General features: G+C 36.2%; 2 protein-coding genes across 2 annotated transcripts in view; one reads left to right on the forward strand and one right to left on the reverse strand.

Moving 5' to 3' along the window:
* Positions 1-18549, forward strand: part of LOC307122960 (uncharacterized protein) — a gene marked incomplete at both ends in the record, with an annotated part of 765959 nt that overhangs the window by 514059 nt on the left and 233351 nt on the right. The gene's annotated exons all lie outside the window — the stretch shown is intronic.
* Positions 5870-12160, reverse strand: LOC307124630 (interferon-induced very large GTPase 1-like). The gene has a single exon (XM_079813983.1). It carries the CDS (start codon positions 11266-11268, stop codon positions 6724-6726), a length of 4545 nt encoding a protein of 1514 aa, XP_079670109.1. The 5' UTR covers positions 11269-12160; the 3' UTR covers positions 5870-6723.

Here is an 18549-nt window from a genome sequence, read left to right on the forward strand (position 1 = left end):
TTGGTAACTTAAATGTCTGTTCATATCCATGTTTTTCGTTCTCAGTCGACATCCCACAATCAAAATTCGTCCAAAATAAGATTTTAACAGATGTAAAATTATCCATGTAGTGCCATTAATGGACCGACGAAGCAGTCCTTTTGCAGATTAGAATTGCCGCGCCCGCGAGCAGACAGAGCACTCAACAGCAACGGGTGTTTTTTCAAATTTGATCGGTAGAAGGTGCGCACAGTTGTCATTGGCCAGATTTCTAGATGACATTCAGATTGACCAATCACGCTCAAGTGAACACGTAAAGACAGCAAATAACCTTACAAATAATAATGTTTGTTTTAAACTACAGTTAGCAAATTTGTATATTTATTTTTATTTACTGTTATATTTAATTAATTGGTCAAGTGGTGTTTTGTGGTGTGGACAGAGGCAGAGCAGTGCAGATTTGTACTCTTTAAAAACATATTGATATTTAGTTTCCTATATAGTTTGTTATATTTGTATCCAGAATTACAGTTTGAATGTAAAAATACACCTATACTGTAAAATAAATAAATAATTAAAATAATCAAATGACTGGCAGCAACGGCTGCCAAACAAAAACATAAAATTAAAGTAAATTATCTTAATTTAAATAAGGAAAAATCTGTAAAATAACAGTTTCTCTCAAACTTTTAATGTAAATTCATGTAAAGTTTTTGCACTTTATTTGAATTAAGATATTTTACTTTAATTTTACAGTTTTTGTTTGGCAGCCGTAGCTGCCAGTCATTTACCATTTTTTTACGATTTTATTTTTACAGTGAAACTAATAAGATTTACTTTAAAATTACAAAGAATAATGTTAAATTGTTAGTATGGACATAAACCTTTAATATAATGAGCTAAATATTTTATTACAGATTAGTTCTGTAATTTTACATACATTTGTATGTAATTTAAGAAAACAGAAAAATACTGTATAAATAATACAGTAATTTCCCTGTATAAAAAATGAGAATGACTGTGATTTGTCATTAATGATAAAATAATGGTCAAGTTGTTAATTTGCAGATATTTTTTGTAATTTTACATGAATTTGTATGTAATTTATAAAAAGAAAAAAATATTGTATAAATAATACAGTAATTTTCCTTTATAAAAATGAGAATTACTGTAATTTGTCATTAATGATATAATCCTTAAAATAACAGTCAAGTTGTTTATTTACAGATAATGTTTGTAATTTTACATAGTTTTAAACATAATTCAAAATTACAGGAAAATACTGTAAACAATTTAGAGTTATTTTCCGTAAAGTTAGGATTTTTTTTTACAGTGTGGTACTCCCCTAGTTTAAGAGAGTCGGTATGTAGAGTACTGGCTCCCTGGCTGATTTATAGTAGGCCTCAAGGCATATGGCATCTATATATGTATATGCAAACAGGTTGTTGGCTGAGCTGTTCTCAGTGTTTTAGCCTCCCTGGTAGGCTTAGGGGTTGACACAGGGTCCTTCTTGGAAATGGCAGGCTAGGGTCCCTAGGGCCTGAGCCATACTCCCTTAAAGGAACCCGTCTTTAAGCCTTTGAGCAGTGCCCTGGGTTGAGTCCTTCCTTGTTTGGAATTATGAAGGCACTTCTTCAATGAGGCATGAAGCTTGGGCAGTGGCCGTAGGGAGTAGTGTCACTGACAGCTAGACTGGTGCATAACCTTTGGGGGATTTAACCTTGATATTTCATTCCATGAAGTAACATTTTTTTGCTTGTCACATCCAATGTGGACAGTGCATCCCCTCAGCATGGCAGCGTGGATTCTGTGCGAGTTCCCTTTCAAAAGGGAACGTCTCGGGTTACGACTATTTCCCTGAGAACAGGGAAGGAGACACTGCGTCTCGTCGCCATGCTTCAGGGCTGCCTGCATGGTCCCTTCAGACGAAGAAGAGGATGACATGTTCTCTCGGCGCCCCTTTTATACTTCCGAGTCACACTAGTAGTGACGTCATGGCTGTCGCCGGCCAATACGACTGTCGTGATTTTACAGTGCTTCAGTCATCAGTAACGCTGCGGCATCCCCCAAAGTGTCTCAGGATGCAGTGTCTTGTTCCCTGTTCTCAGGGAACCAGGGTTACAGTTGTAACTGAGACGTTATCTTTGTGAGAATCCCAGGGAAAAGTCTTATTTTGGGGTGAAACACAATAGTATACTCAATTTGTTTTCATACTTCAGTGTGTCAGATAACTTTGTTTTTGATAAAAAAAAAGTGGGCATGCTAGTGCATGGCAGAGTTTCCACTGTCACTTACGGGGCTTGATTGATCCTCGTCGAGGTCCACTGAATACCTTGGGGTCCAAAGCGGCCAGCTCGAGCTAGAGAAGTGGTTACGAACAAAGGTGGAGTTTATCTGAGTTTGGAGACGGCAGTTCCGGTTTTCTGACAATTTGTGCTACCCGCTCAGATTTTGCTACCTCCCCTTAAAACAGTAGGTAGTGTAAATTTCCATCCATTAGCCCAACAACCGGATACTAATGACTTGGTCATAAGGAATTCTGCGTGTAAGCCTTTTCAGCATTAATAATTTTATCTGACTCCAATTCTATGTGACTCCATAAAGTGTGTTACGTTTAGAGTTTATCAGCTGATTTTAAGATTAGTTGCGATTTAATTTAGATCGTTGATTTTTCTTAGTATCACTTATTTTCAAATATTAATATCCTCCATGGGACCTGGAGTCTCAAATAGGCTAAGCGTCCGGTTTCGCTTGCTCTAACGGACACAGATTAGTCAGTTCTGATATTACAGAGGATTGCAGGGTGAACTATCTTACCTCTAAGTGAGTCACACATGTTTACTCATAACAAAACGTGTAATTTTAGTGATAGTCAAGGAAACTGCAACTTATAATAACAGTGGCAGGTCAGAAATCAGGTTTTCCCTCATGCATGGCTCAATGCTCCCGCTATGGGGTTCCCAGTATGATCTGCCCTGGCAGAGAGATCTGCGGTAACTCCTACTTACTCCTCACGGACACTAAAAAAATAATGATTTCAGAAAGATACAGAATAAATCAAGATTAACATTTATATTGGCCAGACAGGAAAAGTAAATACGTAAACAAGAATCCATGGTACACAACTGATCAGCGTAAAAACATAAAACACAATTGCAAAGCAATATGAAAAGAATTTAAAAGGGTCATCATGTCTGGCACATCTACATGCAGTTTGCACCGCACGGGGGGTTTCCCCCAAAACACCCACCTGGTTTTGGGGGAGTGGATCAGATATCTTTGAAGAGACTACTCAAAGGAGAACAGAATTCTCATTAGTTTTCCAATCTTTCTAATACTACCATTGACTGCAGTGAAACTGAGACCATTTTACCATTCGCACTGAGACCTTTAAAAAGACATCAAACATGAAAGGGATAAAACAATACATTTACAAATAACATCATCACTGGTATATCTGCATTTGGTGACTTGAAACCAGGACAAGGAGAGGGCAAAATGGGGAGGGGGAGGAATGTTTGTCAGGTTGTTGTCACACAGTTTCTGTGAGATCTTTTTCTCAAGATTAGTGACTTTTATTGTTCAATTGCTGAGGTGTGTATCTCAGCTTTTGTCTTAGCACCAAAACCGACTCTTACAGTAGCACAATTCGACAGCTAATTGTTTGAGGCTTTATTAACATCCATACCTACCCCTACCCTGAACCTACCCTTAAAACAATGAAAATAGTGTTGGTAGCACATTTTGATAGGTAGCATTATTTGACAGAACACCCGGAGCCACAGAAGATTTCATACACCAGCTCACATCAGCATTAAAGACTTTTAAGATCGTTTTAGCTCAACTCACTTTCAGACAGCATCAAGTGTAAGCATCAAACTTCTGCATCAAACTTCTGTTTGTGATCCGATGTGGATTCTGATGACCGTATAAGGCATAAATAGTGATGCAAAACATTCTTTGCGCTAACCATTACTATAGTAAAAATGTTTTATGCTTACAGATGCTTACAGTTTTATATTGTGCCGGACAGCTGCATCATAGACTGCAAGCAGCAGTCAAATAAGTTTTGTTTTAAGAAGTTTAATGTTGTAAAAGATTGTTGTACAGGGTGTTTTGAGTGCCCTGTCCCTTGTCAAATGTTATATGAAGCCCCGCGGATGATACTCTTCGATGTTTGAATGTTTTATGCTTACAGTTTTATATTGTACCAGACAACTGCATCATATAGACTCTAAGCAGCAGGTATGAGCTTTGTTTTATGAAGTTTAATATTGAAAAAGGTACAGGATTATGTACAGGATTATGAAGCCCTGTTAATAATAAAATGTATTCATTGCAGCACTTTATATGGTCTGATTATTGGGATCGTAACACTAATAACTGTTGTAACTGTAGTGTGAATCCCAGTGGTCTATGTAAATACTCAACATTAATTTAGTTTAACGTTGGTGAAGTGACAAGAACTTTAAACACCAAATTTGGTGTTCTGATCATCCATTGTGGTGTTGAAATGTTACGCTTTAAGAGTTTGTTAGTTAACACTGTCAGAGTGTTAATAATGTGATTAAAGTGTTCATTTAACACCATACCAGTGGTTATATACTCTGGGGGAGTGTTAATTTGAACTCTGAGGGTTAAATTCATTCCTTAAAATTGTCAGTGTGTTATGAAGTGATCTCACTAGTGTTCTCTAGGCAGTGGAGTAGTCTGTGCATTTTAAGGTTTTGTGTGTCATATGAGGCCAAAGTTTGATTTTGACAAAAGAGAATGTGTTTTTGACTAAAATATTTTAATTTGATGTGGTAGTTTGAGGTTTGTACAAGCTGGTGTGTAGTTTTGAGATTGTGTTTATTGTTGTGGGAAAAATGTGAATTGTTTAATGAATTTAAACAATGTTAGCAATCAATAAAAACTGTAACAGCAGATTACCTTTCTGACACTTCACTGTGTTAAACACATTAATGTAATGATTATGTCAAAATTAACACGTGTTGTTCCAAAACTCACACAATGATGTGTAAGAATTTAACCAGTTTAAATTAGTTTTTAACACATGCTTTTTTACACTGGATGTGACAAAACAACAATTCTTATTATTATTTATTTTTTTGTAAGTGGTGCTTACAAGGTGCTTATCAGTCAGACACACAGACATGCAGAATCAACAATAGTGACATGCCTAATGCCGACTCCCATCATGCATTGCAGCATGAAGTATGTCACCATTGTTGAGATTCATATGCTGATTCTGCATGTCTGTGTGTATCTAAACAAATCCCCACAATGTATTTAAAAATTAAAATGCAGAAAGTCTGATCTGTGCCAACAAAATATTGTTGGTGAAAATCTATTAATATCAAATAACTACTTTTGGTCAGTTATGAGATGTCAGTCATTTTTCTTTTCGATGATTAAAATTTGTATTATCTGATCATCTTTATTTATGGCTTTCTTTGCAGCAAATTATGTTTTTTGGTAACAAATACATAAAACGTCACGAGGAAATAGTTTTTCCAGGAAGGTCCCATTGAGATTAAAAGAAATCTCTTCTTCCAGGGAGTCCTGGCCAAGATGGCCATAATACAATTTCCCAATAAACATATAACACACATGATATTCAGTATTCTAAATAGGGTAAGACTGTTTCGGATCAAATAACTCAAGCGAGAATTACATATTTCCGAATTACATATAAATAATTCACATCAACTGTTCGTCCATCGATACGTCGACATTAGAGTATTTTACCAATTCTGATCAGGATATTACTTTGTGGCCAACGGTAATAATATAATTAATTTTATGTTCATCGATATGAGCACGGTAACAAAATCGATCAGTTTTAGGCAATAACTTATAACTAAGTACAAGACACTTGTATAGATGAAAAATGAATACAAGGCTTTATTGAACTATTCTAATACACACAAACAATCAAACACACATGCACACATGATAAACACCGTGCTGAAAGAGTCTCCGGTTAATCGATGCCTGTTCATGGGTAATCCTACAACAGTCAAATCTAAAACATTCATCATAAATCAACAAATTAATTAAAACAGTAATATGATTCATTCATTTTACACTGCAATACATTTTTTAACATATTCAAAGGAGGAATTGTTTCTAGTGGAGTAGTAGCTTGAAATTAATTCCACAGCCATGGAGCATAATAAGAGAAAGATTATTTTCCATGCCCTGAGCGTACCCTATGGTTCTACTAATTTAATCCCATTTGATGATCTGGTGCTATAGTTCTTTTGACATAAGCATAAAAGAATAGTAATGCAATTTGGAAGCATACCTAACAATGTCTTTACAATATATACTAACATATGTGATTTCCTTCTTTGATATAAAGAGGACCAAACTACATAGTTGTACAGCAAACAGTGATGAGTGAACAAGCTGTCTTTTCACCAAGTACTCAATATGAACATCAAAGGCTAACTTCTCATTAAGCCATATTCCTAAATTTTTGTTAATTGGAATTTCTATATGCAGGTCACCATAATGGTGACCAAACTTTTAAAAAACAAACAAACATATAAACATATTAATTCTCAAAAAGAACTGTAGACAAATGAAAGAAATAAAGTTTGTAATGAGAGATATTTAATGTATTTCATCTAAGACTGTGGCTGAAGTCAGGTGTAGTTCTTGTGTTTCTCTTTCCTTCAGTCTCATTATCATCAGGTGTCTTCAAAAATCAAACAATCTCTGTTAGTTTATATACGTTTAAATGTATTGATCCAAACTCTTAATAGCATCCTGATTTGTGAGCTTTCTCCATTCATCTGGAATTGCTCTACTTTCATCAAATGGTTGTTCATAGTGCTCTTCCAGATCTTTCTGGAATCTGCACACAAACCACTTCCAGTAGGGCAGTTCAGAGCAGTCAGGGGTGATGCTCCAGTCTGCATAAACCCCTCCTGCTTTTCTGTATTCTTTGTATGGAAACCGTTCATCCTTTGACTTAAATGTTTTATCACTTGTCACTAAATATGTGCAGATATCTGAACTGAGATTTTTTGAGTCAATATAATGCCATCCTTTAATTCCATCCACTCTGTGGAAAGGAACGCTGTGATCTCCATCATGGTTTTCTATGGTGTTGGTGCAGATGGCAGCACAGAACGGACACTGAACCCAACAGCACTGGCACAAGTGGTCAATCAGAAGCTCATCTGGTCTGAACTTACTGTCCAGTTTTTTGTCAAATGTCTCTGTTTTAAATTTACTGCTGATATCAGACATTATAGCAGAAAGTTCTTGTCTTATCACATCTTCTAGGAGGTTGAAATCATCAACATCATCACGTTTCACTCCACTGAGGTCTTTTTCAGAGAAGATCAGCTCATCTGAGAGATGCTGTGTGAAACTCTTCATCCACAAACCAGCATCTCCTCTGTTCTCTTTAACATGTTCAGTAGATTCATGAGCTGCTGTCATGATCTTCTGCTGCAGGAGTTTAATGTTCTCCTTCATCTTGAGTAAAACACTGACACTGAACTTATCAGTGATGTACTGACTGACTTCATCTCTGATGAAACCCTTGAAGTGATCTCTGGGAGTTTTAATGTAGTGCATGTATTTGTCGAAGTCCTCCTCTTCTGCCAGTGTCTTCAGGATGTGTTTCTCCAGTTTTGATCTGTTTCCATTCATTGATTCGCAGTTTGATCTCATTTCAGCTGTCAGTTCTCTGGCCGTCTTCTTGTAGACGCTCTGCTCTATGGGCTTTTTCAGTTTCTGACAGATGATCTCACCAAAAATGGCAGCTGATGCGGCTCCATTGAGATATTTTTTAAAAATACTATAGTACTCTTCTCTCTTCTTCTCTACATATATTACAGGATCATTGGCTTCTCTGAACAGTCTGTGTTGGTCAGTGATCGTCTTGTCTGCTTTCTTACAGATGGAATAAACTAAATCCATGGAGAATTCCTTCTTGAACACATATTGCACTGATCCTTCCTCATGTTGCATTACTCTTTTCTTGATGTAACCTATGAGTTGTTGAATGCAGCTGATGTTGTAGCCCATCTTTGAAATGTTAAATGACTGAATTATTTTGTCTGTATGCTGAGCAACATCTTTGACTAATGCTCTTATTTGGGCTTCATCCTCTTTATATAGAATGCAACCAAGCGTCTTCTGTGTTGATCTGATGACATTTGTCAAAGCTCCTGTAAATCCACTGGATTTCTTTATTTTTACATAATCTGAATAATTCGGCACAGTAAAGATATCCCTGCTCTCCCTCCTGTGGTCTACTGAAACACTTCCATGAGTGTCACTAAGAAGCTTTCTCACCTCTTTCATTATGTTAATGTCTTTGATTGGAGGAGTGTCTGAGATGATCTTCTTTACACTCTTTTCCCAAAACAAATCAAACTCCTCCTTCAGTGTTTCTTCATTATTTGCTTTATCTTTGAGTTTTAAGGCAAGTTCTTTGCTCTTTTCAAAGAGTGTGTTTTCATGATTTGTCCTCTGAGCATCAATCTTTTTCTTCAGGTCTCGCTGCTGAAGAATTTCATTTAATTTCCTCTTTGTTTCTCTCACAATGTTTTCCTGAAGCTCCTTGATTTTGATTTCAAATGATGTTTTCCACTGAATCATTATATCTTTATCTTTGTCTTTCTCAAAGAATTCAGACATTGATTTCTCCACCTCTTCACTTGTCTTCTTCAGTTCTCTTTGAAGATCAGTTTCCTTGATCTCGTGAATTGCTTCATTTTCTATTTTGTTGTGTAGTTTGTTCTCAGTTTCCATCATGGCACTGCGAAGACTCCAGGACCACTTGCTGTATTCAGTCTCCAGTTTCCTGTAGGCTGAAATCTCCAGAGAATTTCTGAAGCTGAAGACAAATCGTTCCTTCAGTAAAGCCTCCCAGAGATCTTTAATACGAACTTTTAAGTGTGTCAGCCTCATTCCTTGTGAATTTAAGGCATGAGACATAATAGTTTTCTTTAGTTCTTGAATATTCTCACAGTAGTTTGGGTTTGGTGGTGCCATCGGTGGGCTGCCCTCCCAGAGATGAGCGAAATACTTCACATCATTCTGAACATCAAATCTAATGATATTACTGAAACATTCAGCATCACAGTCTTCCTCTTTAGCAGCGAGTTTTGTCATCTCATCCAGTGTCTTCTGAAGTAGTCTCTTTGCCTCCATGTTTTTCTCTTCAGCTGTGATGTCTGAGACGTTCTGATGCACAAACACACAGCTGGGATGCAGTTTGACCTTCTTCATCCTCATGAAGGCCTGAACAACAATCTGAAGAATGTCCTGCATCTCAGATGGGTTTTCTCCAAAAATGTTGATCAAGGTCAGATTTCCAAGTCCTACAACAAATGTGGCAAGTTCATTGTCATGATGTCTTGTTGATCTTCCAGCCAGTTCTAGAGCACGAAGACCTTCAGTATCAACAACCAGAATATAGTCAAAGTTCATCTGTGTTTTCATCTCGTCTGACACTTTGACCAGCTGCATGAAAGCTCCTCTGGTGCACCTGCCAGCACTGACGGCAAACTGGAGTCCAAACATGGCATTGAGCATGGTGGATTTCCCAGAGCTCTGAATCCCTAAAACTGACACCACAAAGACTTTCTTGTCTCCCAGTTTCTGGATGAGTTGATCTAGAACAGCAGAGATCCAGATCACAGGAACATGAGCAGCATCTCCATCCATCAGCTCCAGTGGAAATCCAGAGATCATCATCTCTGCTGCAAGACTCGGGAGAGAAGAGAAGTCAAACTGCAGGTCTTTCTTGTTCTTCTTCACAGAGGAACATGATTCATAGATCTGACCGATCTCCCTCATGATGTGCTCCAGACCAAAGGATGCATCTTGAAGATCCTCAGATATTGTCTCAAGTTCAGTTTGTTCAGCTTTGAATTGTTCAGGGTCATCATGATTCTCTTTCAGTTTTATAATTTTTGACCATTTTTTATTATACTTATGATGAAGAGCAGAAAGGTCAGCTGAAGTGTGTTCGTCCAGGATGATTCTGAGCCATTTGACGAAAAACATCTTGTTTGCAGTATTTGAGTTCATTGTATTTATAAAGAGCTTCATAAACTCACTGACGTCACATTCATGCTGTTGTTGACGGATATTCTTCATCTCTGTTCGTTTTCTACTGATGTCAATTTCTGTCTCATCTCCTTGAGGTCGATGTAGTTCTTTGTTCTTCTGACACCACTGACGCCACAGTTTCCCCTGACAGGGCAGAAATGATTCTTTGATTTCTGTCAGATCTTTATTCTCCAGTAATTTCTTCATCATCTGCTGTGCTGCTTCTCTTCCTCTCCTGCACTCATCATCATCTTTCTCATCTACTCTGATGTCTGAGGGTTTGGACACGTCTTCAAGTCTGAAAGTGGAAGATGATTCTTGGAGACAATCATTTATAACTCTTCTGAGTTCTTCAGATACATCTGACTGATTTCTGTCCTTTAGACCAATCTTGAATTTCCATTTTTTCATCTCGGTTACAGTAGATTCATCCTCTGTAAAAAGACAAATGAGTGGCTTTCTTTTTTTGTCCATGTAGAGGTTTTGGATTATTCCTGCACTTCTGTCATTCCTGTCCAGTCGTGGTAGAAGAACAACATTGACTGAGGCCTTTTCAGTGAGGATCTGCAGGATCTGTTTCTCATGGTCTCCTGCATCTCCGTGTAGATTACAGAACGCAACACAGTCAGTGAATTTATCCGTGTTTTTCCCAGAGGGGCAGAACCAGGCGATCTCCACCACTCCGTCCATCAGGACTCTGGTTCTGCTGCTGCCTGGGCAGTTCCTGTGGAAGAACGTGTTGTGTTTCTCATTGATTAGACTGTTCATCAGCTGAGACTTGGATGAAGACACACAGCCAAACCTGAAGAAAAACACCATTGGAGTTTCTGCCTTATAGATCGACTGGGTTTGACTGATGATTTTATCATTGCTGTTTTTCTTCCAGCTCTTGTTGATTTGTCTGAATGTCCAGAGAGGAAACTCAATCTGTTGTGTGAATGGGTCAGGAACAAGCAGAGGCAGAGCGTACTGACACTGGGACAGTTTAGTGACCATCAGCTGCTTCAGGAAACCATCAGCACAATGAAACACGGCCATCTGAACATCCATCGGGTGGATTCGATCAGATTGACTTGTTCTTTTGTTTGACAAAGTCACTGCTTTGAATATATCACCACTATCTTCAGATGAGTCATTATCTCTTTGTTTTGTATGATCCTGTTCATTGATATTAACGTTAATGTATCTTGCTCTGTAATTCATCATTAGTAGTTTTTGTATGAAACTCAAAACCAGCTCTTTTTCATCACAGGATTCATGGGACTGTAATGAATGTTCAGTTATCTGAAGAATGTCTCCCGCTCTTAGTTTATCTTTCCTGGGAAGATGAAGTCTGTGAAATAATAGATGCCCTATGTTTTCTCTTTCAGTCTTTTGCTGCTGTAGGTGTTGTCCAATGTCCTTTTCTCTCTGTTTAACAGACACAATAATAATAGATTTATTTTATTTATTTCAGTTCCATTCTCATGGAATCACATTCAGTATTGATTTGATTGTGTCATTGCTTTTTATCTTAAACTTAGCCATATTAGCATGCAGATGTTTTCATTTCTGTCTGCGTTAGTTTTCTTCCTCTTTCAGGATTGTAATTATGATATTATTAAAATAATATAGATTTACATTTTTTTAGTTTATCATTGAAATTAAACAATGATATTTGTTACACTGACTGAAGAGGTTCTCAACATCCCTGGTCACAATTTAAGTAACTCGCACCATGACAATAGTAAAAACAATAGTAAAATTTCATATAGTTTTAAGATTATAACTTTTTCAACAGTGGCTGACTAGATTTTCCACCATTTTTAATTTTGTCAGATAATCAAATAATCTATTAATTCAAATAATCTGCATTTTGGCACCATTTCAGATTCACTGAGCAGTTTGGGAACAGCGAAACCTACTGGTCATAAAAATCACTTAAACAATTATACTTTTGCTTAACCTTTAAATAATTTTACCGTACAAAATTGGTCCAAACCTTGCTAAATTTGAGTCAGATTATATATAATTTCTTATTTTCCTATAACATGCTACTGAACTTGACTATAACAGTCCTAAATGTTTTTTTTAAGACTTCACAGGACTTCTTCAGTAGGCTATGTGTGATATCTACATGCAGTGACACAGATTAGTATTAGTATTTAGTATTAGTATTTCCATTTTATTATCTCCCTTAGGAGAAATTTATCTTAGGCAATCAAGAGAGCAGATAAAGCATACAAACAACAATCAGAAAAAAAAGAAGAAAAACATTAGTTAGAAATACACATGTACACAACACTAAATATTACACTAAACATTTCATGGTGCCCATTGCATTACCTCCCCCAATTCATCACTTCTTGTTCAATAATTTAATTGATATTGGAATTAGGGAAAATGTATACCTATTTAGCTTACAATTTGGAATCCTATATCTCCTGCCTGAATGCATCAGCTCGTACTCTTTATGGAGGATATGGCTTGAGTCTCCAATAATTTTAAAGCCCTGCTTCTTTACAGACCTCTCAAAAATCTCCTGAAGAGAAAGCGGGGGCACCATGCCAATTATTTTTCCAGCTCTTTTTACCTCATTTTGAAGTTGTGATCTAAGTTTAACAGACAGATTTCCAAACCATATTGAAAAACCATAACATATTATGGATTCAATCGCTGATCTATAAAACAGTAACAGGACATTATTTTCCACCCCATGAAGCCTAAGCCTTCGCAAAAAATGCAGGCGCTGACTAGCTCACTTCACAACCCCTTCTATCTCTTGTTTATACACACCAACATCTGAATTCTTTGTCAATAAGATATGGCTGTATCATCTGAAAATTTTATAATATAGTTATTTGTATACTTATTCCTACAGTCATTTGTGTACAATATAAAAAGAAGAGAATGTAACGTAGCCTTGAGGAGCTCCAACATTCGTGACCTCTATATTAGAGAGGGTTGAATTAACTTTCACCTGCTGTTGTCGTCCGATTAGAAATGCATAATACCATTTGATTATATAAGGGTTTACCTCCATCTGTTTTAATTTATTCAACACAATCTCTGGTAGCATGGTGTTAAACGCCGAACTCAAATCCATAAATGTCAATCTTACATAAGCTGCAGTATTCTCAAGGTGTTTTAGAATAAAATGTGTCATAATATTAAAAGCATCCTCTGTACTCCTATTTGCTTTATAGGCAAATTGGTAGGGATCTAATTTATGCAATACATCCTCTCTCACTTTCCCTATAGCAATACGTTCAAGTGATTTCATCACTACGCAACTGGTCTAAAGTCATTATTTTCCTGTGGTGAATGTTTTTTTTGGGATCAGAATAATAACCGTTTTTTTCCATAATGAGGGAATATTGCCAGTATCAAGCGATAACTGAAATAAGGGACTCCATGCTGGTGTTAATTCATCAGCAAATGTTTTAAGTAAAAGAGCTGAGATGCCATCAGGCCCACTGGACTTTTTAGTATGCAGCCCTTTAAAAATTCTAGTGACAGCATTTGGGTCCACTTCAATCCTATCCTGGGAGAAGTCACATATTACTGAACTAAGCAGGTCTCCACACTTATCCATACTACTACCACTCACAACTAAATCAAATTGTTTAAAAAAAGTGATTAAGTTCATTTGCTTTATCAAATTCATTCATAACCTGCATTTCTTTCTTGTTTGAATTTAGGTGAATCATTTATCTAACAGCATTCCACAACTTTTTAGAATTATTAGTTGAAACCGCTTCTCTAACCCGCAAATTGCTCTCTCGCCTCCTTCAATTTTCTCCTCAGTTCTTTTTGAATTTCTCTCAATTCCATAAAATTTTTATAATGGGAGAAATTCCATTACATTTTTATAATGGGAGAAAATGTCATCAGTTTTAAACAAGTCTTTTAAATTAGAATTTCTGTGAATGTTCACCTTTATAGAATCATTTGATTTCAAATCTTCAGTCCCACACGTTTCTGTGTTTTCAGGTGAATCTGAAAGAGAAAACAGCACTACTTTGTAAAATTTACATTTACATTTCTGCATTTGGCAGATGCTTTTATCCAGTGGTGTAGTCTAGTTTTTTGTAGTGAGTATACTGTGATTTTTTTTTTTTCCCCTCCCAGCCTCATACGCACCCATCCAACATTCCAATTTATTATAAGCGACAAAAGACATGTCAGCTGATGAAACCTGTGCTCCAGGTACCATATTCATATAGTATAATCATTCTTAAAGGTATAGTTCACCCAAAAATTTAAATTGTGTTGTAATTTCCTCACCCTCGAGTTGTTTCTCTCTTCTGTTTAACACAAAAGATGATATTTTGAAAAATGTTGGTAATCAGACAGTTGACTTCCACAGTAGGAAAAAATATAGACTATGAAAGTCAATGGGTGCTGCCAACTGTCTGATTACCAACATTTTTCAAAATATCATCTTGAAAAAGGCTATTGAAGCTATCCATTGAAAAATGAATCTCTTTTCAATAGCTAATTACAATAACTACACTGTAAAAAAAATTCAGGTCTCCAATTGAAAATGTTCTAGTGACTGATCACATCTAAATTTTTCAGTTGGCCAAATTGAATTTCTGTGAATTGATGCAATTTAATTAACAGAAATTCAATTTGGTCAACTAAAAAATGTAGATGTGATCAGTCACTAGAAAATTTTCAATTGGAGTCCTGAATTTTTTTTTTTTACAGTGTATTGATAACTAATATCACCATATAGTAATTTATTGGTGTAAATGTTTTAAATTAGACATGTGCCAGTATCTGTAATGCAATATACCCATAATCTTATTAAATATAGGCTATGCTTCAGCTTTCATTTTATATTCTTAAATTTGATCTACAAATTAAATTAGAATAAGACACTGTAGGGCTGTTGCCAATTAAATTAAATCATTTACACTGAAAATGTTGAGAGATTGTTTTAAATATTTTTGAATATACAATTAAGAAATGTTGGAAATAAAACATTAAACTAACCCACCAGTAGGTGGCAGAATGTAAACGTTGTTGTTGTGGGAATATCTAAATCTTACCCGGATACAGCAATGCTATTTTCTGATTGGCTGTTCGGTAGCTATATTTTTTATTTGATTGGCTGGTTGTTAAAACGATGTTGTTACGTATCCACACGCTTTTTTAAGTGGGTATACGGAAATCCTTGGCCTTTCCTAGTGTGTATACGGCGTATACCTGCGTATCACGTAGACTACACCACTGGAACAATGGGAGGAGGAAAGAAAGAAAATAGTGATATTCATTGCAGGGGTGATAAATGCTACAGCTGAAGTCAGATCTAAAACTGAAAGAATTCAGATTATTGTTAAAGCAGCAATACATCATCTGGGTGTGACAGGATTGAAATGGGAAGAAGTGAGGGATGAACTCAGTGTACAGTCGAGTCAAGAGACAACATGTGTAGGTTAATAATAGTAATGCTAATCCTTCAATGGAATGCAAGAAGCTTGATTGCAAATGGACAGGATTTTAAACAATTTGTTAAAAGTAGAAGAGAAAAGCCAGATATTATTTGCGTCCAGGAATCATGGTTAAAGCCTAATTTGGATTTGATCATATATGGATATGTATCAGTTAGACAAGATAGGAAAAATAGTAGTGGAGGAGGATGTGTTACGTTTATAAGACAGGGGATACCGCACAGGGTGTTAGGTGTAGGAAATGGGCAAGAATATGTTGTAATAGAAGCATGGGGTGAAGCAAAAAAGATTGTAGTCATAAATTATTACAATCCTTGTAGGAAATTAGAGATAAGCAAGATTGAGGAAATAGAGGGGCAAGGTAGAAGTAATATTGTGTGGTGTGGGGATTTTACATTGTGGGGTAGTGAGAAGAGTGATGCTAATGGACAAGTAATAGAAGATTTATTGGAGGAGAACAACTTAGTATGTTTAAATGATGGAAGTAAAACATGGATAGAGGTTACTACTGGGAAGGAGTCTGTACTTGACCTTACACTGGTTTCCAGTAGTATGGCAGCTATATGTAATTGGAGTGTATATAAAGATGGAACAGTAGGAAGTGATCATTATCCAGTATTATGTAAAACAAATATGTCTGTATCTCAAAGTACAGAAGGAAGAGGAGGAAGATGGATATTTGAGAAGGCTGATTGGGGAAAATTTCAGAAAGAAAGTGATAAATGTATGAATCAGGTTGATTATAATGAGGATATTGAAACAATTGAAAATAAAATAAAGCAAGGTATAATAACAGCAGCAATGGAGTCCATTCCAAAAAGTAAAGGTAATGTTAAAAGGAAAACAGTACCTTGGTGGGATGAAGAATGTAAAGAAGTAGTCAGAAATAGGAATAAAGCATTTAAAATAATGAAAAGAACTCATAATTTTACGCACATGATTCAATATAAGCATGACCAGGCAATAGTAAGAAAAACTGTAAGACAGGCAAAAAGAACATATTGGAAGAATTACTGTAGCTCAATTGGGAATACAACTCAGGTTGGAGAGGTGTGGACAATGATTAAAAAGATGAGTGGAGAGAGGAGAGAATGGAATTATCCAGTTGTGAGTACTGGAAATGAAAATGCAGTGACGAATAAGGAAAAGGTTGAAATGTTAGTAAATACATTTGTCAATTTGCACAGCTCTAATAATTTATCTGAAGAAGGGAAGAAAGGAAGAGAGAAAACTAAATCTGAAAATATAGAGGCACTAAGGAAGGTGAGAAATGTTGAGGATGAACAAAATGAAATATTTAATATGGGAGAGCTAAATAGAGCAATGGACAAAACTGGGAAGACTGCCCCAGGAAAAGATGACATTTGCTATAGCATGTTGAAAAAGTTAAGCGAAGAGGGAAAGAATAAGTTGTTGATGTTATACAATAAAGTGTGGGAGGAAGGGAAACTACCAAAGAATTGGAAGGAAGCAATTATTGTCCCTATAAGAAAACCAGGGAAAGATTCTGGTAAATCAACAAGCTATAGACCTATTGCCTTAACATCCCATGTATGTAAGTTACTGGAAAGAATGATAAATGAGAGACTAATGTACATTATAGAAAAAAGAGGCATGGTGGCTGAGTGTCAGAGTGGATTTAGAAGAGGGAGGAATACTATGGATGCAGTATTAAGCTTGGAAGATGACATAAGGAAAGCACAAGTAAATAAAGAGATAGTAGTGGCAGTATTCTTTGATGTAGAAAAAGCATATGATATGCTATGGAGAGAGGGATTATTGATTAAATTGCATAATATGGGAATTAGGGGGAAACTCTTTAACTGGATAAAGGATTTCCTGGAAGAGAGGAAAATTCAGGTCAAGATAGGGGCAGACTTAACAAGTGAATATATAGCAGAGAACGGAACACCTCAGGGAAGTGTAGTAAGTCCCACATTGTTTTCAGTAATGATAAATGACATTTATGAAAATATACCAGTAGGGATGGGAAGATCACTGTTTGCGGATGATGGGGCAATCTGGAAAAAAGGAAGAAATGTAGAACATATAGTTAAAAAAGTTCAAGAAGGGATCCAGCAGGTTGAGAAGTGGGGTTTTACATTTTCTATAGAGAAAACTAAAGTGATGTTTTTTACAGGGAAGAAAATCGAGGACAATATTCATTTAAAACTATATGGAAGTAATTTGGAGAAAGTTAAAACATTTCGATTTTTAGGAGTACACTTTGTTGCAAGGTTAACATGGGTAGAGCATGTCAGGAATGTGGAGGACAAGTGTATGAAAGTAATAAATATAATGAGATGTTTAACAGGACTAGAATGGGGAGCAGATTATAAATCACTGAAGTATATATATGTAAGTTTAATAAGATCAAGGATGGACTATGGAAGTGTGGCATATGGATCAGCAGCCAAATCTGTACTAATGAGACTTGATGTAATGCAGGCGAAAGCGCTGAGATTATGTTTAGGAGCAGTAAAAACATCGCCAGTTTGTGCTCTTCAAGTTGAAGCGGGAGAATTGCCATTGAACATACGACGTAAACAGTTGCTTGTAAATTATTGGATAAGTATAAAAGGACATGGAAATAGTCATCCAATCAAAATAATACTGGTTTCACTTTATTTTGATGGTCCCTTTAACACATTCTGTTGACTATAAATAACATTGCACCTACATGTCTACTAATTCTCAGTAGAGTGTTAGTAGAGTATTAGTAGACTGGTAGGGTTAGGGTTAGAATAAGTTGACATGTACTTGCAAAGTTACTTATAGTCAGTAGAATGTCTGTTGGAGGACCATCACAATAAAGAGTTAGCAGACATTAAGCAGACAGTCAACTGATAATCTAATGAGAGTTAGTTGACATGTAGTTGCAAATTTACTTATAGTCAACATAATGTTCAAAAGGGACCATCAAAATAAAGTGTTACCATAATACTGCAAGATAACTGGGAAAGGGAGAGAGCACAAAAGTTAAGTTTTGGGTGGATAGGAGATGAGGCAGCTAAAGACTTGGGAGTGTATGAAAAGGAGATTTGTCCAA

The sequence above is a fragment of the Gobio gobio genome (assembly GCF_949357685.1).
Source record: "Gobio gobio genome assembly, chromosome: 1".
Taxonomy (NCBI): domain Eukaryota; kingdom Metazoa; phylum Chordata; class Actinopteri; order Cypriniformes; family Gobionidae; genus Gobio; species Gobio gobio.

Bases quoted from the DNA above. Each gene is read 5' to 3' on its own strand.
- LOC307124630 (XM_079813983.1), bottom strand. From the start codon at position 11,268: ATGATGAATTACAGAGCAAGATACATTAACGTTAATATCAATGAACAG.